Below are 24,556 nucleotides of genomic sequence, written 5' to 3'. Positions count from 1 at the left end.
ATAGAAAGACGTCTCATCCATATTCCAGATTCTTGCCGGATCATCCAAAACATGCTTATCATCTCCAAGTAAATCCAAAGTTTCTTTGAACCAGTTTCGGATTTTTTCTTCAGTAATTAATGATCTGGCTCTATTTATGTATTCAGACTGCTTTAATGAGAGTTCTGGAAATCTACGCATAAATAGATGAAACCACTTCCTCCCAGGAGTATTTGCTTTAAAAGGGGTTTTTAGTTGACTGTCTTCTACCAATTTTTTTATTGAAAAATAAAGGCCTTCTCGACAAATAGGAAAACTCATTTTAGCTGTAGTTTTGATCCAGTGTACCAGCCGATCTTCTATGATCTTCCCTAAAACTGGACTTCTTCCGACTTTGCCTGATGTTTCTGGAGCTCTTCCACTTAACTTATTGCGTATTGTGGAACGGGGTACTTCATACAAATTACATGCTGTACTTACTTTCATTCCACCTCGAATAGCTTCCAATGCATTCTTTACTTGCTGAGGTTCGTATTGAAAAAATGTTCGTTTTGGTCGTTGTCGTACATTATTATTTTTTTTCTTGATTTCAATTTTCTTTTTACTCCGTGCCATTATCTGTAATAATAACAAACATTTATAAATAAATTATTAGTTATATTTTTATGTACATGATGTTTTACCGGTAACGGTATGGTTTCTTATTTGTTTTAAATAAATGTCAATGTATAGTAAATGCATACTCCAGGGTTCTCCATAAAAAAATTATATTTTTGTTTTACAACCCCATTTTGGGATACCTTGATTATTACAAAATATTTTTAAATCATTTTGTTAACGAACGGTCCGTTGCGAGTAAAACACCCTGTAGAGTATAACTGGCTACTATGGGAACACGCGTGTTTTTAAAGTAGTCAGTAAATTATGTCATATATGACCAAAATTGGATTTAACTGTTCCATTAGTAGCCACTATTAAACATTTGCTGTGGCCACAAATAGGTCAGAAGTGTTCTAATAGTAGCCAGCAAATGGCCATTAATGGTGTGAATACAAAAATAAGTGTTCCATTTGTGGCCACCCAATTTAATAATGTATCGAGATAAAATAAGGAGTTTAAAAACAGATGAAATCGTAAAGAAATCATACCCAAAACTTAAAATCATACGTTGATCACAAAATTTTAATATTTGGTTTAAATACAGCTTAAATAAACTTACCTGTTTTCTTACGTATATCGTTAACAGAAGGTCTAATACACAGTGTCACCTACTTCAAGAATAAGTAGAAACTAACCTGTAAATCAGAATAAGTCGCAAATTGTAGAGCCATCGTGTTAGAACGAATATAGTCGAAATTCTTCCGATTTCCGTAAAGGCGGTAAACTCGGACCTTATTATATTAGATTATTGGTTTAGGTGGCCACTAACGGTGAAGTGGCCAAAAATGGTGCTGCTACCCTACGTTGGTGATCGCCAACCAGTGATTTAACCGGTTTGCTGTTTATATGTAGGGGAGCGCATGCCGTATCCATTTAAGCAGCTACACCGAGCACGGAGCACCCACGTATGGATATGTACCTTTTTGTTCTATAATTTCAGCCTGAACACCATTGTATTTTCCATTGATATCTGACGCATTAACGTAGAACGGTCTCCTGCAGTTTTTCAGATCGATATCATGTTCTTGCAAAAATGTCATTAGATAATTAAATATATCTTCTGCTTTATGACGGCGATTTGGCAAAAATATGGTAAACCTTTCAACAGGAGTGAAACCTTCTATGTAACGAAATGTCACAGTTAATTGATTTGTATGAACTGAATAATATTTTGACTTCTTAATCCTTGAAACTACTTCATTTTCATTTAATTCGTTTTGACCCATCAGATGTACAATTTCCTCACATATGGTTGATGAAAGATAGTTGACATGTCCGCTTCCAGGATTTGAATATTTATTAAAATATGGTGTTTCAAAAATTGATAATATTCAAACTTTAAAAGGGTAAACCCTGTAGTTGGCTGTATACCTTTGTTAAGACAACGTAGAATGAAGTAAACACTTCTGTTGTATGTAGGTATATAAATTTATTAAAAAATTTCATAAAATTTATCCACAAGGGAGTGGAAGTACAACAAAACGTTTTCGGTCAAACTGACCATCCTCAGTGTAAACGTCCAGTGTACAAGTAATTGAAACTAGCCACTTGAATAGGTGTAAAACCTCAAAATAACATTATTGCTACATTATGAGCTGTATAGTAATCGACAATAAGTCATAAGTCGATGTCTTAAGATTAAAAATATATCACATGTGGATGTATGTCATCCTTGCTCGGAATTTGCACAAGGTTGTTGTGATCAGGTGAGAGGTTAACAACCAACTGTGATCAGGTGAGAGGTTAACAACCAACTGTTGAGTTGGTTGTTAACCTCTCACCTGATCACAACAACCTTGTGCAAATTCCGAGCAAGGATGACATACATCCACATGTGATATATTTTTAATCTTAAGACATCGACTTATTGTCGATTACTATACAGCTCATAATGTAGCAATAATGTTATTTTGAGGTTTTACACCTATTCAAGTGGCTAGTTCCAATTACTTGTACACTGGACGTTTACACTGAGGATGGTCAGTTTGACCGAAAACGTTTTGTTGTACTTCCACTCCCTTGTGGATAAATTTTAAGATTTTTTTTTAATAAATTTATATACCTACATACAACAGAAGTGTTTACTTCATTCTACGTTGATAATATTCAGCTAATAACTGGAGTATTTTCAAATAATTTTCATTTTGTGATGAACTCGACAACTCCTTTTCGCTGCGAAATGCTAAATCTCGTTCACAAATAAACTTTATAACTCTAAAATTAGTCTTTGAGTTACCATTTTCCAATAATTCTTTATTTCTTCGGTCTATTTTGCTACTTCAGTATTAATACGCAAAATTCTTTCGTGTGCTTTAGACATTTCGTGATCCATAAGCCTACTATCTGCATCAACATGTTTCCTATCACAAAATTCTCTTCTCATCACTTCATAAGAATTTACAAACGCAGCAATACACCCACCCGGTGGAAGGTCAAAAACATAACCATGAACAATGCAATATTATCACTCCTTCGCTCCTTGATTTTATACTTGTCATACATTGTTCCTGTATCTCCTGCCAATATCTGTTTAAATGAATCTCTTATGTTTGGGACTTTGTGGGGGCCCCCGAAATGTGGGGGCCCCGGGCAGCTGCCCAGCCTGCCCTCCCTTAAATCCGGCCCTGAGTACAAATCAGCACAATAAAGAAAAAGGAAAAGAACATTACCTCATGATGAATGTGGCAGCAGTGAATCTTAAGTTTTAAAAGGATCCGAGAATTTTCGCATAAGCACTTTTTATGTTATGGTAGATTCTCTCAGCACTGAGCTAGGGATTCGTGCAGAAAAGTACAAACACTTGCAAACTTTGTTTGGTTTTTTTAAGAACTGAAGCAGCTGACATCGTCCACGATTAGCCAGAAGGCTATATAACTATGGACAGTGTACGTGAATGATCTTAAAAAGTGAGTGGTTCAAGAATGTTTACGTCTTAAACCTTTTTTGTTGGATTTGGAGCAAAGTGACATGAAAAAATCTGATTTAAGCCTCCTTGAACTGAATAAACTATTGAGGAAATAAGATGTAACTGACGTCAACCCGAATGTTAAAATAGCATTAACGATGGCTCTTAGTACACCAGCTACAAACTGCACGGGGGAGCGGTCATTCTCTACACTTCGCCGAATAAAAAACTACCTAAGGTCAGTACTAATAAACTAAATTTTCTTACAAATTTCCTCATTGTTTATGTTGTCGTTAACTTAATAGTATAAGTAATTTTGTGTCCTTTTATCAAGGCGTGGGACGCAAGAAATATTAATGCCTAATAATCGGGTTCAACGTGTAAATCCGGCTGTGGTCACAAGGTGCCTCAGAGACCATAGCTGTCATGATGTTCGTTATCATTGTCCCCAGAAACCCTCCGGGTAATGGGTATGCACTAATTTTATATCGCATTTCCATAAAACTCCAGATGAGACCAATTATGGGCACCAGGTGCCTCGGAGACCATCGCCGAAGTGATATTAGGGTTCAGCGACACCAAGTAACCAATTTGCATTGATTATGCATCCAATGGCAGCTAATCTGGAAAGCTCAACGTAGGTGGCGCTCGTGTAGTTGGAGGTCATGTCAACTTACATCAATACTTCAAATCAATCTATTTCCAAGTAAATATTGCATATTTGTTTCGCTGTGTGAATTAAACTTAAGAAAATAAAATCCCTCAATGTTGTGCTGTGCATTTGTGCTCATCGAGAACATCAGGACACGAGTTTCCCAAAGATATTCTGATGAGAAAAAAGTGGATTGTAGCAATAAGAAGGGATAAATATGTGCCGAGAATAAATGCACGTATCTGCAATAAACATTTTGTTGAAACAGATTTTAAGTATTGCCCCCAGATTCGACTGTAAAAAATAGAATATAGCACTATAAAATTCAGATCAAAATTTATTATAAACGCACGGATTAAGATATGCAATTTTATATACATTCACACTGTTGCCATATCTACAATCACTTTTTATGGAGTGAACATGTAAAAAAATTTATATATGAAGTAATAATATAGAAAATTTTGAAATACTAATTTTAAATATTTCTCAAGTTCTCAATATTTTTTAGTGACTAAAACATAACCTGGCCAAACCTAACCTAGCGCCATCGAAAATAATATAAAAAAGTTAATAACTGAACATTTTAGTGATATATTATCTTTAAAATATTCTTTAAAATGACTAAAACATAACCTGAGCAAAGCTAACCTAATCGAAAATAATATAAATAAGTTAATAACTGAAAATTAAAGTGACCTAGTACCATTCAAATATTCTTTAGTGACTAAAACATAACCTGATCAAACCTAACCCTCATTTTTTCTAATTTCACCTTAAATTTAAGGTCGCCTTTCACGTAGACAAACACCTAAATAATTATACTTAATTAAATTAACTCATTCTATATTTCCATAAGGAGTTATAATTTTTTTTAAATAAGACAACATTGCAGAATCAACTGCGCTCACCCCATGCTTAAACCAAATTTACACCAAATGCGCAACTGTCATGGCAGCCATATTTTAAAAATATTACATTTTTAAATAAGATAAACACAAAAATTAATGCTGAGCGCACTTAATTGTGAATTTTAAATTGATAAAAAAAAGTAAGGCAGATCGCACATATCATATTATACACAGTTGTCAGACTCGTGTGGGGAGTTAATCAATACCAGATAAATACCCTCTGAGCTATAGAAATAAAACATTGAGACGATGAATAATATAGTTTATCATTCGATAAGTGTTTCCTTTTTCCAGTAACTCTCGCATCCCTTCTCAATTTGTTTTTCAACGCACAAACATTCTCCAAGATCCGTATATTTCGGCAATAATTTATTATTTATTAAATCGTAATCAAAAACACCATATATACACTTCGCGAATAGTCAAAATTTTGACCTCCAACTACACTAGCGCCGCCAGGCGGGAGCAACGGTGTACATAGGTGCCATTTCCATAAAACTCCAATAGACGAAGCCCATTCTGGGCAGGTACCTAGGAGACCATCTCCATGATGATATAGCTCAAAAACCCCCGGGTAGCAAAATTGAACTCATTTCCATCAATTATTTCCAAATTACAAATTTATCATTTTTCATCACTCAGAAATGCACCTTCAAAAATGCATTTCCCTTGTTAAATAATGCAATTTAATTTCGTTATCATTATTTTTGTTCACAAAGTTTCCTAAGGCTCTTACGAATCGAATGCAGAAAGTTTCATTGAGATATATCCAACTGCAAAAATTTGGTAGGTTTTGGGCTTTTTACTGCTTCATTGCCTCGTCTCAGCTCTGTTTAGATATTGCGATTTTTATTTTTGAAACAATATTCTATAATCATTTCCGCAAAAAGTAAGGAGATGTAAGTATACGAACTCTTGATTTTGATTATAAAAATTTTTTTATATTTTTTTAAATCGTTTGTAGACCAGGGCGGATCTGTTTTGAGGTGGATGTGAGAAGTGGCATTCGGATTTTTGCAGAAAAAGTTAGGTGACAACTTCAATAATTATAATTGACTTATGCTCCTTCTCAAATATGCCCGGAACATTAATAAAAAAATTAAAATATTTAGAAATTTCGAAAAATATCGATTTTTTCTACTTTCTGTGCTTATAACTTTAAAACGATTTATTTTGAAACAAAGTTGTAAGGAACTAAAATAAAGTTAAATAAATTTTGTATGATAAACGACTGGTTAAAAATATCTTAAATTATTACCCCTTCTGCAAAATAGCAATAAATACAAAATAAGGGGGCAAAATGTATAACATAGTTAAACCGTCCACTAAATTTCATTGAAATCGACCTAATAGATTTTGCATAATAATTTTGCAATCTAATTTTTTTTTAAGTTAAAATTTTGTAAAAACTTTACTAAAAATAAACTATTTAAAAGTTTGCTAATTTTTTTACATTATAAACAGGCGCTCTACCTATCTAATACACCTTACAGAATTAAAATAGGATTATTTAAGCAGCCTCAGCAATGTTTTAAAAATAGAAACAATTTTTTGGCTTATAAACAAATATAGTGCTGTCGCTAGAGAGGAGGGGGTGCAACGGCTTCCTTTATTTAGATGGACTTACCCAAGTTTCATGTATTTTGACCCGCAAAACACGAATTTTTTGGCTAACAGTTGATCCGGATGTCGATAAGATTGTTATAAACAAAGAACTTGAGGAATTACATAACAGCGATTTTTAGCAACATTTTTTGCATTTCTTGGGTAATTCTAAGCAAAAAATGTTCTGACAAGTTTTTTCGTAGGATGCATAGTTTTCGAGATAAACGCGGTTGAACTTTCAAAAAATCGAAAAATTGCAATTCGAAAAAAGTCAAATTATACCGGTTTTGATTATTTGAATTGTTAAGGATTAATTTTTTATTGTTAAACAAAGCTATTTGTTTATAAGCCAAAAAATTGTTTACAATTTTAAAACATTGCTGAGGCTGCTTAAATAACCCAATTTTAATTCTGTAAAGTGTATTAGATAGGTAGAGCACCTCTTTATATGTAAAAAGATTAGCCAACTTCTAAAGGGTCTACTTTTTGTTCAGAAAGTTTTTAAAAAATTTGAACTTAAAAAAAAATTAGATTGCAAATTTATTATGCAAAATCCATTAAGTCGATTTTAATGATATTTGGTAGACGGTTTAAGTTTGTTATATTACTAAGGTTCTAAGTGCCACCAAAGTGGTTAGAAAACATGAATAACAACAGGCTTATTTTGCCCCCTTATTTTGTATTTATTGCTATATTGCAGAAAGGGTAATACTTTGAGACATTTTTAACCAGTTGTATATCATACAAAATTCAATTGCATATCTTTATTTTATTTCTGTACGACTTTGTTACAAAACGCATTGTTTTAGAGTTATAAGCAAAGAAATTTAGAAAAAAATCGATCTTTTACGAAATTTTTAAATATTTTAATTTTAATTAATGTTCCGGACATATTTGAGAAGGAGCATAGGTCAATTATTATTATTGAAGTTGTCACCTAACTTTATCTGCAAAAATCCGAATGCCACCTCTCACATCCGAAAGTAGACGTTTTTTTCACAGATCAGTGGTGAGGTCTAATGCTACTCATCAAATATTTGTTTTTAATTAAAAATATCTACAGGTAATGTCATTTCCTTACCGTCAGCCAGAACTTTTCACGATCTTCTCAGTCTCCGTCTTCCAATCCTTTCTTTAAAATGGCTTTATCGACTTTTTCCATGATTTTCTCGCTCCTCCTCTCCTTCTTGTCCCACTTGGACTCCATTCTGCAACCTTGTTTATCTATGTATTTTCGGCTCTACGTAGGTACGTGGCCATGTCCGGTACCATTTTAGTTTTCTTCGGTCTATATACTGCAGGGCTTCTTTTTCCACTTTCACTCTTCTCCTTATCTCTTCATTTTATACCCTGTCTCTTCTGGTCAGGTCACAGCATCTTCTCCAGTATTCCATTTCGGTCGGCAGTTGTTTATGATCCAAATTCCTGCTGCATATAGGTATGTTATGCTACTTATTGTACTATTGTTTGGTATAATCTTTTTTTTGTATTTTCTTTGATGTTTTTATTCCAGATTAGACTATGGAGTTGTCTTATACAATATCTTCCTTGTTCCAATCTATTTTTATCTCTTCTTCTGTTGTTGCCTTTTTCGTCATAATAAAGCCCAAATATTTAAATTTCTTCATTTCTTTTATTTCTACGTGTTCTTCGATTTCCAAATTTTTTATGTTTTCTTCCGATATTGATAAGTATTCAGTTTTCTTCATATTTATTTTCAGGCCCACCTTTCTGTATTCCTCTTTTACTTTCTTACCATGTAACTGATATCTTCCTCATCTTGAGCCATCACCACCTGGTCGTCTGCGAAACCCAATGTGTAGAGATAATTGCCACTTATCGGTAGGTAGGTACCTATTCGCCTATTCCCATACTAGTAGGTACATTCTTTCACGGTTTTTGCGGTAAATTTTAAACCGCTTGGATTGAGATGAAATTTGGCATACGCATAGCTAACATGTCAAGGAAAAAAAGTGATATTGTGCCGATGTGTGCTTTTGCCCTGGGGGTGACTTTCACCCCCTCTTGGGGGTGAAAAAATATATGTCAAAAATAAGTCCGGGAATAGATAAACTGACTAATTTTTGTCAACACTTTTCGAGTTATTTGAGAGTGAATATATTCATTTTTCAACAAAATAACTACGTTTTTAGACGGTTTCTCGCAAATAACTCAAAAAGTAAGTATTTTGTCGAAAAAAACGTTCTTAGGAAAAATATAGCCTCTGAAAAAAAAATGGTGTACGCTTGAGGTCTCTGGACCTCGTAGAACCAGAGTTATAGCCAATGAAAAATAGGTTCATATTCGCCAAATTTCAAATAGGCTATTTCAACGTGAAATATCCAAAAAATAAAGCACTTTTTGGGAAAAACCCATTATAACTTTTTTAAAGTGTTTAAAAATAGCTTTATTTCTGTTTTTATAAAAAGTTTCTAGCAACAAATTTATGTAAGTTACGCTCAAAATAAAGTTGCTCCCTTTTGTTTTGGCAAAAAAAATCGGGAAGATCACCCCCTAATTGGCAACCTAACTGAAATTAATCTTTACCGCTCCACAAATTATTTAACTTAAGTTTTGTATATTTTGTATAGTTTATTTTGAAGGTATACAGCCAACTACAGGGTTTACTCCCTTTTTAAAGTTTTGTTTATATGCTATGTAAGTTTCATTGACTTAAAGTGCTTATTTTTGAAAAAATTTGGTTTTAAAATAAAATTCCTAAAATTTTTAATTTTGAAAAATATGCTTTTTTTCAAAGTAACTTAAAAATTGTTAGAGATACCAAAAATCTCAAAAAACAAAAAAGTCAGTATTACTTTTCTGAATATCTTGTATTTTTTGTTTTTCTGTAAGACAAAAATTGATTAAGATTTGGTGTTTCTAAATTTGCATACACTCGTGATCAGTGACTCATTCAAGCCCTTTTAACTACAGCCCTTGCAAAAATAAGGACTGTGAACCGATGAAACTTACAGATCATATAAACAATACATACACGAGTAAAGAAACTTGTGAAGTGGTAACGATTAAGTTCATCTGAGATACTAATTAGCAGGTGATTTTCCCGATTTTGTACCAAAAAAAGGGACTAACTTTATTTTGAGCGTATCTTGTTTACTTTTGATGCTAGAAATTTTTTTATAAAACAAAAATGAAACCTTTTTATAGTTATTTATGATATAAGTGTTAAAAGTACACGTTTAAGGCACGCATGTGAAAGTTTGCAGAATGAGCGATAGCTAGTTCTGCAATTCACATGAGTGCCTTAAAAATGTACTTTTTAACACGCATATCTTACAATATTTTTTCTACAAACGTAATTACAGGACAATATCTACAAAAACTTTTACTTGACATTCCATTTTTATATATTTTTGACATTACATCAAAATTCAATACGAACTGCAGTGCCTTAAAATTTTTTAAAGCACTAAGTGCCCTAAAGTAGCATTTTTAACGCTCGTATGGAGTGCTAAAAATTGCATTTTTAACACGGTTGTAGAAAAAATACTCTAAATAATTTGTAATGAGTTTTCTCCAAAAAGTGCTTCATTTTTTGGTTATTTTACGTTAAAGTATTCCATTTGGAATTGAACGAATATGAACCTATTTTTCATTAGCTATAACTCTGCTGTTACCAGGTATAGAGACCTAAAATATACACATTTTTTTTCAATTTTTTTACGGGATATATTTTTGCTAAGAATGTATTTTTCGACAAAATACTTACTTTTTGAGTTATTTACGAAAAATTGTCTAAAAGATCGGTTATTTTGTTGAGAAATGAACATATTCACTCGCAAATAACTCGAAAAGTATTGACTTAATGGAAAAACCCTATAAAACAAAAATTACTTAAAATTGGTTAATTTATCCATTTCCATTGGACTTACTTTGGACGTATATTTTTTCACCCTCCAGAAGGGGTACCCTTCACCCCATGAGGTTCACCCGAATTCCATCCTACTACATCAATTTACTTGATATTTTCACAGTAAGTAGGGAATAGCTCAAGAAACAAAGTCTACCCTATGCCGATGTGCGCTTTTATCTTGGGGGTGGTTCCCACCCCTTCTCGGGGGGTTAAAATTGTTTTGCTTAAAATAGCCACAGAAAAGGCTACAGAACCTAATTTTAAGCAAAAACTATTCTATGATCATTCTTTGAAAACTCAATATTTTTGAGTTATTCGTGGTTGAAAATTGGCCATTTACATTGAAAAATGACACCTTTTTGGACGGATTTTTGCGAATACCTTAAAAACTATGCATCTAACATAAAATAATGTGTGTGTACTTTGTACGCATGTTAATATTATTAATAAATTTATTAAATATGTTTGCATGTTATTAATAAATTTATTAAATAAATATACTTTAACAGTTACAATACCAAAATTAACAATAATTACCAAAAATTAACCAAAACCAAAAATAAAAAAAATGAATATGAATCGTCCGGGATTTGAACCCGCGATTTCTCGATCTCTGGTCCAATGCTATAGCAACCGAGCTATCAAGCCCCGTGCTATTGACGTGTTGGATATAATTACACATCACGGTGACAAATTAATAGATCAAAGTGAAGTATAAAAATAGATATTTTATTATCTTACGCCCGAGGAAGACAAATCCAAAGACACAAAAATTATAATAAATAATACATTTACTAAGAACACTGATATATTCTTTTAATGACTTATTTGCGCTAATACATACATAATTTGAAAGCTTAGCAACGAACTACATACTGTCTGTCTGCTCATGCGCCAGAGAATTATAAAATTTCACTCTCGATCGTAAAGAAGTATAACTTCAAAAACTATACAAAATGTTTTTGTCGGTTATAAAAAAACAAAGAGATTCGTTCCTTCATAAATCTTCTAGTTAAAATACAAAGAGGGATATGGTAGGTAAGAAGAGTTTGTTTTTTTTTGCTGCATGCTCAAATCGGTGTATTCAACTTGAAATAACAGGAAAACTGTCGATTTTAGGTGTATAATGATACTAATAACTTTTGTAGTGCTTGAAAAGGCCTTTAAAATGAGCAATACTAATTGTCGATTACATGCAAACTAAGCGAGATATTCTGCAAAAAAGTTAATGACTAATGTATTTTAAGAAGAAATGAGAAGTATATTAAAATTTAACCCCTCATCCACAAGAACTTAAACAGATACATCGTTTTCCTTCTACAATACTTTTTATTATAGTGTTATTTCTATGTTCAAAAAGTTGGACTGGATTAAAATAAACGGTTTTTGAAAAAAATAAGATCAGATTATAGAGCGCATTTTTAAATTTTCTTAAAAACCCTCCTTTTCCTTCATGTAACTCGAAAAAGATAAGAGATCCGAAAAAAAAGATACCACACAAAAATGTAGGGCTTTTTCAGATAAAAATTACCTTTTTATTATTCATTACTGTATCTCTTATCATTTTCAAGTTACATGGAAAAAAAAGGAAGATTTTTAAGAAAATTTAAAAATGCGCTCTATAATTTGATCTTTTTTTTTCAAAAACCATTCATTTTAAACTCGTCCAACTTTTTGAACATAGAAATAACACTATAATAAATGGTATTGTAGAAGGAAAACCATGCATTTACATTTTGGTGCATGGGGGTTAAAATTACTTCTCATTTTTTCTTAAAATACATTAGTTATCAATTTTGTTTGCAGCATATCTCGCTTAGTTTTAATGTAATAGGCCTTTAATATAGCTCGTTTTAAAGGTATTTTCAAGCGCTACAAAAGGTACTGGTAGTATTATACATGTAAAATCGACCGTTTCTCTGTTATTTCAAGTTGAATACACCAATTTGAGAATCAATATAGGTACCAAAATACAAACTATTTTCACCTACCATATCTCATTTTTTATTATAACTAGAAGATTTATGAAGGCAAGTGTCTCTTTGTTTTTTTATAACCTACAAAATTGTTTAATATAGTTTTTTTAGTTAGATGCGTAGTTTTTAAGGTATTCGCAAAAAACCGTTCGAAAAGGTTTCAATGAAAATGGCCAATTTTCAATTACGGATAGGTATCTCAAAAAGTATTGAGTTTTCAAAAAAATATATAGAACAGTTTTTGCTTAGAATTAGGTTCTCTAGTGAATTTCGTAGTAATTTTAACCAAAAAATTTTCCACCCCTAAGAAGGGGTGTGAACCACCCCCAAGGTAGAAGCACACATCGGCATAGGCTAGACTTTAAATTAGGAGATAAGTAAAGGCTAGGCCCAAATTTTCATTAAAATCCATGCAGTAAGTAGGATAGAATTCGGAGGTAATATCCCATTCTTGCTCCCATTGACTGGCGTAAAATAATGTAGGTAGTTTAAATTTACTTAATTGCACAAATCTAATGAAAAATAAATCACACAAAAAATCATAATTGATGGGATTAGATGCTAAGGGGTACAAGTGACAAAATATTGTAAACTGAGTTAAGTGCACAAAATAATACTAGATAGTATTAAATATATAGTGGGAAAGAGATACAGGTGAATTAAACTACTGGTGGCGACATATCGCAGGTTCTAATAGTTTGACTACTTACGAAATATTTAAAAACCCTTTGCGGCAAAGAGGTATAGGTATAACTTCCCTTGTATCCCTTTGCCTACGTAAGGTGTTGGATATTATTTTTGGTGATTTGTTTAGTCTCTTTGCAAATAAAGCCCTTACAAGCATTCAAACTAAGTGAAATAATAACACAAAATGTACCAAGTAAGTTTTCATAAATAAAAATGTAATTTTGTACTTAATTTTTCTTTTATTTAGAAAGGTACTTATTTTTCTTTTATTTGCCACTTAAGGTACTTAAGTGGCAAAGAGAAACAAGTGCAAAATTTGAAGCCGAGGGGTACAAGTGCGAACTTTTTTTTCAAATTTCAAATATTTTGAATGAGAATAAATAGGTACTAATTTTACAAAAGCTTACAATTAGATAAATAAAAGGTATAAAATTAATTCAAAATAAGTTCGTAAGTGATTAATTTGCTGTAGAATTTAATATATAAATTTAATTTTGACTTCGTTTTTCTCTAAGTGGCAAAGAGAAAGAAGTGCAAAATTTGAAGCAGAGGGGTACAAGTGCAAACTTTTTTTCTAATTTCAAATATTTTGAATTAGGGCTTCCAATCCCGCAGCCTGAGTTCAATCTCGGTATTTGCGGGACTACGAATTTTCAATCCCGCTGGATCTCGGTATTTGCGGGATCCCGCATATTATAAATAGTCATATTTTTATATAAGGCAAAAAAAAACAATAAAAATTAATCAACTAACTCCACATTTATTTAAGTACTATTGCTATTAGTATAAGATCTTCGTCTTCTTCTTTATCATAATCCTTAGTGCCCTTCAGGGCGTCGGATTAGTATGAGATCAAAACTGTTTTTTCTTAAAAAAAAAACAGTAACAAAGACTGAAAAACCAAAAATCTATCTTCTTAAAAAAATGCACCAACAAAATTTTAAAAATCAACCAAAAAACCCATTTTTAACTGAAAATTAATATAGTTTACTAATTTCTCATGAGTATGAGCATAAAGTATAAGTTTATACTTACTACATTTCATATGAATAAAAATATGTTGATGTGATGAGTTTTTACTCACCGTACATAAGAGTAGATACTACCGCGTGGAGTATGTACTTCAAAATTTGGAGTATAAACTACATTCTCATTTTTATTCATACGAGCCAACATCTAAATCTAAACTGTCATCTGCCAAACTCCTGCGTATTTTAGACACAATATAGCCAGCTGCAGAAAATGCCCTTTCGGCTTCCATACATCGAAGGTATTCCTTTTAAGGCTTTATATGTAAATGTAAGATATTTTCCCATTGACTCTCCAGATTCATACAGAGTCATTTCTATTTAATGGACTCGAGACTCTAAAGTGTATTAGCTCGAGATGGCGACGGGCAAAGTAAGTATATTACATGCTGACGATATAGTTAACTCCAACTCCTGTTGCAATGTAATATCAAGATCGGAACCCGATGATGGAACCTCTACATTGTTTCTCACGTGTTTCTTACTTGATCAGCCTCTTCGTCATCAGTGCTCTCAGATGAATTTAAAATTCATTCCCGTTACAAAATCATTAATTTCTTTTTGAAGTAAACTTTTCGGTGGGAGATGAAAAGTTTCATCTTCGCACACGACGCTTGGTAACTACGAGGCTTTTGGAGATAAATCAGTAGTGCAGTCACATTTCTACGTCGTTGTAAAATACGGCGCAAAGACAAAGCTAATTCTGAAGCTAACCTTGATTGATATTGCCTTTTTTATGTATGAATAGAAAAAATAAAAGTTGTGACTGACTAATTACATCCAAGTATATGCCATAAAACCAAAAAAAACCTTGAATGATTTTTTTCAGTTTTTTGATAATTTTTAGCGTAGCTACAGCAGTAATGCTGTAGTTTCAACGCTCTTTTCAGTCCCGCAAATCCCGCGGATCCCGCGCCTGTAATCCCGCATCACGCGGGATTGGAAAATGACGCGGGATGCCGCAATACCGAGATCTCGGTATTGCGGGATTGGAAGCCCTATTTTGAATGAGAATAAATACTAACTTTACAAAAGCTTACAATTAGATAAATAAAAGGTATAAAATTAATTGAAAATAAGTTCGTAAGTGATTAATTTGCTGTAGAATTTAATATGTAAATTTAATTTTGACTTCGTTTTTCTCAATTGAACCATTTTATCACTTGTACCCCTTAGATTTTGGTCCCAATTTCGATGGTCAAATTTGCTTTAATTTAGAAAACGTTATTTTTATGACGCCAGTAAATCTATTACACCATAGATGTCGCCAATGTCGAGATTATACAAATTAAAGTATGTAATTTATAAATTTATGTAGTACTACACATTGTACTGTACGTATTTAATTTTATAATTATGTGAATTCAATAATTTTTATTGTAAATGTATAAAAGTTTCATTAAATAAAGTTAATTACTTTATGATGCGTTGTAGAAAGTAATTAGGTTGTAGAAGGTCATACACCTCCCATGGATTTCGTTTGCGGCGTTTTCATTGGTTGAAACTGGCAACTACGTAAACGCAGCGGCCGTTTCCAAGCTACCAGCAGCTCGATATCAATTTTCTTCAATAAAATCATTTGTGGTCTCCTCGCCAAAGAGAATAGTCGGTTTACTTTTACATGAAAATATGCGTAATTTCTTTAAACAAAATATCTGTCCCCTCATCATATCAGGACAGATAAAACAGTGAATGAGTGACTTTTCATGCCATTTCAATAATATTCCTTATAAGTGAATACTTATTTAGGTCGTAATGGCGCTTGTATGTGATATTAAAAGGTTTGCATTAATTTTTACGGCAAAATTTCACAAATTTCTGTTTTCGAGGCCAGAAATATGTTAAATTTAACGTTGAGATCGATTAAATAACGTGGAAATCATGGACGCCGTTTCGCAGTCACATTCCTACATAGGCGTGGGTACACACCCTGGGGGCTAATTATACCCAGAACACAAAGAATTAACAAGATTGCGATACAATCCAGCCTTAAAAAGCGCAAAAACAGATATAAATGTGTAAAATCATTTAGGTTTTTACGTAAAAAGGCTGGGTTTTAAAATTATTTTATCAGATATGCCAAAAATGGCATACGATCAATGAAGGTAACACAAACGATCCTAATTATTTTTTCAATTTTGAGACAATATTTTATCGTTCCCAACTTTAATATTAGCATATTTCTAACTAGGTACGCAAATAGATAATTCTGTGTACATTAAAAGTAATGGCCTCCATTTCTATAGACGAATTTGGCTGTGTTCAAATACGTCAAGTAATTTGGTGGATGACTTCATTAATTTTCTTATCAAAGCAATAAAGATAACTTTATATCACTTAAATGCAGTATTGAAATAATTGTTAAATTTAAATACCACCGTTATAAAATAACGCCCTTCAAATGACCTTTTGAAAACTGCGTAATATTACAGACCTATGTAGGTATTTTGGTAAGATTTTAACAAAATTTAAAATTAGTCAAGTACAAATTTAGGATCCAAGTCTGAAGTTCGTAAGTAGAATATTGGCAACAAATTTCATCAACCAACTATTTAGTACACAACTCACATTTCACATTCCATTGTTTGAGAAGGCAGTAAGTTGCTTTAATTTTGTTTAATAGTTAATCTGAATCATGCTAACACTATGACTGGTTATCTGGGTATTTTTTAGTTAAAAATCCTTATCTTTTCATATTGTTTTTTCTCTAAAAACTAATCTAATATCTAAGCCATTTTTATTTCGGCCTGAAACTTGGTAGTTCATTATTTCAAGTACCTACTTTCGTACTTTCACAAATAATTAAGTTTCAGAGCCAGCATAACAAAAATTATTGCTGTGATAAGAAATTTAATGAATGGAAATCCCAGACAAAAAATATGGAAAATAATTAGGTTGTTCGAACACAGCCCAAGCCTCTGACGTCACGGTTCAAAATACAACTTACACATCCTGTTGACCTTGAAATATTTAGAAATCAATACACGAGCTCGAGCGCCACCTTCTGTGAAGCATCCACGTGCATGGCGCGAAAATTTAAATTTAATCTCGCCACAGTTCCAAGGAGCATAAGGATTTAAAACAAAATTTTGATAGTCGGCTACACAAAATATTTTAGTATGCAAAACAGGTACTTTTTAAGTTTTCTATCTACTATAAAATATTTGTTTTTAATGGAATTTCTTTGATACTGACTTCTATTTTTCTTATGCTCTATTAGTACATTCTTTCACGGTTTTTGCTGTAAATTTTAAAGAACCGTTTGGATTGACATGAAATTTGGCACACGGATAGCTAACATGCCAAAGAAAAAAAGTGATATTGTGCCGATGTGTGCTTTTGCCATGGGGGTGAATTTCACCCCCTGTAGGGGGTGAAAAAATATATGTCCAAAATAAGTCCGTAAATGGATAAAATGACTAATTCTAAGCAACTTTTATTCTATAGAGTTTTTTGACTAAGTCAATACTTTTCGAGTTATTTGCGAGTGAATATGTTCATTATTCAACAAAATAACCACGTTTTTAGATGGTTTTTCGCGAATAACTCAAAAAGTAAGTATTTTCTAGGAAAAAACATTCTTAGCAAAAATATAGCCTATAAAAAATTGAAAAAAATGGTGTATATGTTGGAGCCCTATACCTAGCAAAAGCAGAGTTATAGCTAATGAAAAATAGGGTCATATTTGTCAAATTCCAAATCGAATATTTTATCGTGAAATATCCAAAAAAATCAAGCACTTTTTGGGCAAAACTCATCATTACAACTTTTTTAAAGTGTTAAAAAATCTTTATTTTTATTTTACAAAAAAAATTTCTAGCATCAAAAGTAAATAAGTTACGCCCAAAATAAAGTTGGTCCCTTTTGTTTTGGCAAAAAAAAATCGGGAAGATCACCCCCTAATTAGCAACTTAAATGAAACTAATCGTTACCGCTTCACAACTTACTTTATTTATGTTGTATTTATATGATCTGTAAGTTTCATTAATTCAAAGTGCTTATTTTTGAAAAAATTTGGTTTTAAAGTAGGTATAATTTAAAAAATATTAAATTTTGAAAAACATACTTTGTTTCATAATAACTTAAAAATTGTCAGAGATACCAAAAATCTTAAGGAACAAAAAAAGTCGGCTATGCTTTTATGAATATTTTGTATTTTTTTGTTTTTCTGTAAGACAAAAACTGGTTAAGATTTGATGTTTCTAAATTTGCATACACTCGTGATTAGTGACTCGTTCAAATCCTTTTAACTGCAGCCCTTTCAAAAATAAAAACTTTGAACCGATGAGACCTACAGATCATATAAACAATACATATGCGAGTAAAAAAAACTTGTGAAGTGGTAACGATTAAGTTCATTAGATATGCTAATTAGGGGGTGATTTTCCCGATTTGTTTATCAAAACAAAAGGCACCAACTTTATTTTGAGCGTAACTTGTTTACTTTTGATGCTAGAAATTTTTTTATAAAGCAAAAATAAAGATTTTTCTAAACACTTTAAAAAAGTTGAAATAAGTTTTCCCCAAAAAGTGCTTCATTTTTTGATTATTTCTCATTGAAATATTCGATTTCGAATTTGACGAATATGAACCTATTTTTGATTAGCTAAAACTCTGCTTCTGCTAGGTATAGAGCAATAACACATACTTACACTGTTTTTTTCAATTTTTTACAGGCTATATTTTAGCTAAGAATGTTTTTTCTAGAAAATAATAACTTTTTTAGCTATTTGCGATAAACCGTCTAAAAACGTGGTTATTTTGTTGAAAAATGAACCCATTCACTCGAAAAGTATTGACTTGGCGAAAAAACTCTATGGAACAAAAGTTGCTTAAAATTAGTCATTTTATCCATTTCCGGACTCATTTTGGACATGTATTTTTTCACCCCCAAGAGGGGGTGAAACTCACCCCCAGAGTGAAAGCACACATCGGCACAATATCACTTTTTTTCTCTGACGTGTTAGCTATGTGTATACTAAATTTCATGTCAATCCAAGCGGTTCTTTAAAATTTAGAGGTTTTGCAATATTTGACCGTTAAGAACGTACTATATTGTTTTTAAGCCTTTTTTTTCGAGGGTTGTTATATGTGTATTTTTTCATGTTTTCTTCTTAATGTTGCTATACACACTCCAGAATTTACATTTAATTCTTATATTCTAACTTAATCTTATAGTTTTTTTAATTCAAAGGTCACGTAGATTTAAGTATATTGCTGGATTACACCACCCGTTTTCCATATTACCCCACTAAAGTTTTTTGGCATATTATTATATTATCATACTAGTGACGTCATCCATCTTGGAGGTGATGACATAATCGATGATTTTTTAAATGACGATAGGGGTCGTGTGCTAGCTCATTTGAAAGGTTATTCAACTCTATCAACTCAAGGGTGTCCATTTTTTTTTTAATTAAATTAATTGATACAAAAAGAAGAATGCATGTAATTTAATTTTTTTCAAAATACATTGTGTTGCTGTCAGTAAACAGAAAAAATGTTTATTTTACGAATAAACATTGCTTTTCGCTTTAATTCAATGTTTAAGCTTCTACCCACCTGCCTCTTGGCAGTTTGAACAATGCAATGTTTATTTGTCAAATAAACATTTTTTCTGCTTTCTGACAGCAGTAAAATGTATTTTGAATTAAATAAATTACAAACATTTTTTTGTGTCAATTAATTTAAAAAAATAGACACACTGGATTAATAATTATGTTAATGTTGATAGTATTACTAAATTGAGAATTGAATAATCTTCCAAGGAGCTACCACACGACCCGTATTTTTTAAAAAAATCGTTGATTACGTCATCGCGCAATGGAAGAAATTTAAAAATAAATATCGACCTATTTCGGGATTTCCAAAATCGCCCACTCACGAAAAAATTAATTTATTCCATAATATTGCTCCTCTCTGTATATTATGCTTTTGTACTAGCTCCTAATACGTTTGATTTCCATTCACCCTATTCCAGGTTTGCTTCCATTCTGATGGATGTCTTCTTATTTTCTTGTATCTCTCGGAATGCGCGTTAGTATTTTCTTTGCCCATCAATTATTACCCTTTATCCTTCTGAAGGTACGTATCCATACGTGGGTGCTCCGTACTCGGTGTAGCAGCTCCACATAGTGGATACGTTGGTGCTCGCCGCTCGGCGCTCACCCTCTTCGATTCAACCGGTTTGCCGTTTATATGTAGGGGAGCGCATGCCGTATCCATTTAAGCAGCTACAACGAGCACGGAGCACCCACGTATGGATACGTACCTTTACCTGTATAAACCATTCTAGTTGTCCTTGGATTCTGTTTTACTGAGTCTGTAATATTTGTACAACGTCATATTTCGTCAAAAAATTGTTTATAAACAATTTAATTGTTTATAAATTGTTTATAAGGCTCTAGGTCATAAACTAAAAGAGATAAAAAAGAATGTTTCAAATAAAATTTGTGCGTTAATAAAAAACGAAGAAAAAGACGTTTACTAAACTTAAATCCAACAATTAGAACTCAAGAAATTGTAAAATTAGTGCACAATGCAAATTGCAAAATAAGTATTCTTCGAACCTTTATCGATCATAGCTCGGCTTGTACGCATGCAAATGAGCCTTAGAAGGCCTCATTTTAAAGTTTAATGAGAATGCTTTTAAACAAAGTTTGTTAAATTACCTTGTCTTCATTTGTTTTAAAGTTATATCCATTTGAAGTTAAAATTTTCTTAAAAAAATTGTACATTAATTTGTTTATAAGGGTTTGAAGCAAATTTGAGCTCTAAACATTTATATTTTAATTGACAATAATGATAGAAGAACTCAAAAGGAATATTTTGAGCTTAAGAAATTGTTCGTATGTTTATTTTTGGCCAAGATATCGATATTTTAATAGCGCGCTCTGAGGCGCGAGATTGGCTCACCGCGTAAAGGTTCACGCGCTAACTTCTCGATGCAAATTATAATATCTATGTTATCTTTATTTTTCATTTTTGAAGATCCTAATCAGGGCACAAAATATCCATGATATTTATATAAATATCAAAATATCGGATATATATGATATATATCCGATATATATCCAAAATGTGATATTTATATGATATTTATGATATTTTGGAAAAAATTTCAATAGAGAAACTAAATTCACCAAAATAAGACTCTAAATGTAGAATGTAACAATATAGAAGATATATTTTTACTTTAAATAAAAAATACAAAAATATAAACGTACGTATGGTAGTATGTATGTTACATAAACAGAAAACAAAATGATACGAGTATCCAAATAACAACTAAACTATTAAAAACATTAACTTAAACATATATAGGTATTGTATTTCTATTTTTCCAAAATAACTTAAAATTCTGAACATTTAAAAAACAAAATCAATATTTAGAAAATTAATTAAGATGATGGTTCAACATCGGCAGTGTCTGAATCAAAACCACTAAAGCACCCAAGACTTAATTCTGCCTCTTCATTTTCCCTTCTTTCAGTTTCTTGTTCAGGCCAAATCCATTCCAAATTGTCATGTTTTTGGTATGAAGAACTGTTTAAATATTTAAACATGAATACAAGTTTAGCAGCCTTTTCGGTTCAGGTCCTTTCAAGTCCAAAGCTTGAAAAGCACCTTTCGATGCTTACCGTTGAGGCTACTGCTGTAAGTAATTGGTTAATTTGTTCGAGAAATATGTTTTTTAGGCCAACCAGATTCAGTGATTGGAACAGACTTCCATCATAATAATGGAGATGTTTTTTTTAATTTGGACCATACATGAAACACGGAAAAGATTTAGACTTCAAAGTTAGGGCCATTATAAAACGTAACAAAATCTGTGTTGATTGAATTTAAATACATATTCATAAGCCTGTTCTTTTTGTTCGGCAGTAAGTCTTTCTCCCAAAAAGCGATGGTCCAGTAAGTTTGCCAAAAAATGAGGCGAACCTAGAGCCATATTCCTCCTTTTGTAATAAAAGTTCTTAATTTGAATTGGTTGATCTTTATTGATTTGAATTCCTGTTAGAAGGCAAGTCAACGCAGTTGCGACCTTGCCGCTTTTTAACCTTCTTATGTAAAAATTAGTACGAAATAAAATACTGATATATATGTCACGATATATACAATATAAATACCGTGATATATATCACGATATTATATATCGTGATATATATCAGTGGATATATATCCTCGCGCCCTGATCCTAATAAAATTTTATCATATAATCTTATAATTAAATCATCATACTGTACGTCGTATCACCTTTCATTCTATTTACTTTGTCTTCTATTTTTTGTACTAAATGAGAAAAAAAAAACATTAAATACTAATATTTCAGAAATCTAACTAAAAAGTGAGTTGATATTAAGTGCGTTCGCGGGCGCATGTCGGCGACTAGTCGGCGACAAATTAGCAGCAAAACGCATGCGCACTTTAAAATGATATAAATAATATCGTTAATAGATAAATATACAAGGTATATTTACCTAGTATAATTTAATAATTGGTTATGAATGTTAATTAAAAGTAAATATACCTTGTATATTTATCTATTAACGGTATTATTTATATTAAGTGAGGTTAGAAATTGTCGGCGACAATTTGTCAACTGTACCCTCGAACGCACCTATTATTTATTACTACTATTTTTATAAACATTATCTTTCATGCATCTCTATCGAGATATACAGAGACTCTCAGCTTTTTTACATCTGCATAAGTTCTTAGAGCAATTTTTACAGTTACATGGTGGTACTAAGTCTGTTCTTGTAGGCAGTAAAACTAAAACTTTCTGGGGATTCAGAGTCTAATTATCTATATGATATTCATATAAAGTGGATCTAGTTCTTTTGCAACATCATCAAGACACGTCAATTGTGTGTATGCCGCCACAACATAATGCTCGTTTTATATGCAATGATGATGCTGTAAAAGAACTCGATCCATTTTTATATGGACATCACATATTGGCTCATTTGCATGCGTAGAAGCCGAGTTACAATCGATAAAGCGTATAAAAATACTTACATACTTGACTGTGAGCCGATTTTGCGCCTCATAGCGCGCCATTAAAATATCGATATCTTGACCAAAAATAAACTTACGAACATTCTAAAAAGCTCAAAATGTTCCTTTTGAGTTCTTCTATTATTATTGTTAATTAAAGTATAAATGTTTACTGCAAATTTACTTGAAACCCTTATTAATGTACAATTTTTTTAAGAAAATTATAACTTCAAACGGGTATAACTTTAAAACAAATGAAGATAAAGTAATTTAACAGACTTTGTTTGGAAGCCTATTAACGAAGCTTTAAAATGAGACCTTCTAAGTCTCATTTGCATGCGTAGACGCTGAGTTACGATCGATAAAGCTTCGAAAAATACTTATTTTGCAATTTGCATTGTGCACTAATTTTACAATATCTTAAGTTTTAACTGCTGGATTTAAGTTTAGTAAACGTTTTTTTCTTCGTTTTTTATTAACGAACAAATTTTATTTGAAACATTCTTTTTTATATCTTTTAGTTTATGAGCCAGAGCCTTATAAACAATTTATAAACAATTAAATTGTTTATAACAATTTTGTGACCACTCGGATCGAAATCCCCCCTCGAAATTCGTAATCAGCAGCCAAAAATCCATAAGAAACCGTTGAGTTTGTCCATCAGATTTGAAAAGGACACGGTGACCACTGACCCCTCTGGCGCCTAGACTAAACCGCTCTCATATGAACAAGGCCTACGATACAAACGTCGGCTAAAAAGGGCTTGTTTATATTCAGGCGGTTTGCCAACGTTTGCTAATGCCGCCTTTGAAGTCTAATACCAAGAAAAATAGGGGAAAAACAGATTATAAATCGCGACGTTTACGTTGGCAAACCGCCCTATCTGAACAAGGCCTTAGGTTTAACCGCGGCGTCAACCGCTGGCAAACCTCCCTTCTATGGACAAGCGCTTAGCGTATACAAACGTTTGTTTGTATTCTGTTTTCCTTGTCCATATTAATTAATTTAGTAGGTATTTGTATTCTACCTTCCATAATATTTTGTATTGGACCATTGTCTGGTCTATCTTTCGTGCTCTAATTGATCTTCTAACAAATCTGAGAATATGAGAACCTTTTCTAGTCGCATGTTGTGAGGCCGTTCCTGTATGAAAATATTACTGATTTGAGGCCGTTCCTGTATGAAAATATTACTGATTCGGTTTCTTTGTGGATTCCTGTTCAAAAATGTCCCCTTCATTAAACAAATCAGAAGGGTGCCGGGCGAAATTTTTGGGCAG

General features: G+C 32.1%; 1 protein-coding gene across 5 annotated transcripts in view; it reads left to right on the top strand.

Moving 5' to 3' along the window:
• Positions 1–15,865: 15,865 nt before the first annotated feature.
• Positions 15,866–24,556, top strand: part of LOC126881112 (protein suppressor of sable) — a 106,201-nt gene continuing 97,510 nt past the window's right edge. For 3 of the 5 annotated variants that reach the window (XM_050645161.1, XM_050645162.1, XM_050645158.1), the window contains exon 1: positions 15,866–16,058. In XM_050645161.1, coding sequence (XP_050501118.1) covers positions 16,033–16,058 — 26 coding nt within the window. In that variant the 5' untranslated portion in view covers positions 15,866–16,032. Of the gene's footprint in view, positions 16,059–17,186; positions 17,408–24,556 lie in introns of all 5 variants that reach the window. The other 2 variants (XM_050645160.1, XM_050645159.1) reach the window with 2 other exon arrangements.

This window comes from Diabrotica virgifera, chromosome 3 (assembly GCF_917563875.1).
Source record: "Diabrotica virgifera virgifera chromosome 3, PGI_DIABVI_V3a".
NCBI classification, from domain to species: Eukaryota; Metazoa; Arthropoda; class Insecta; order Coleoptera; family Chrysomelidae; genus Diabrotica; species Diabrotica virgifera.
This window is presented reverse-complemented; position numbering and strand designations above follow the sequence as displayed.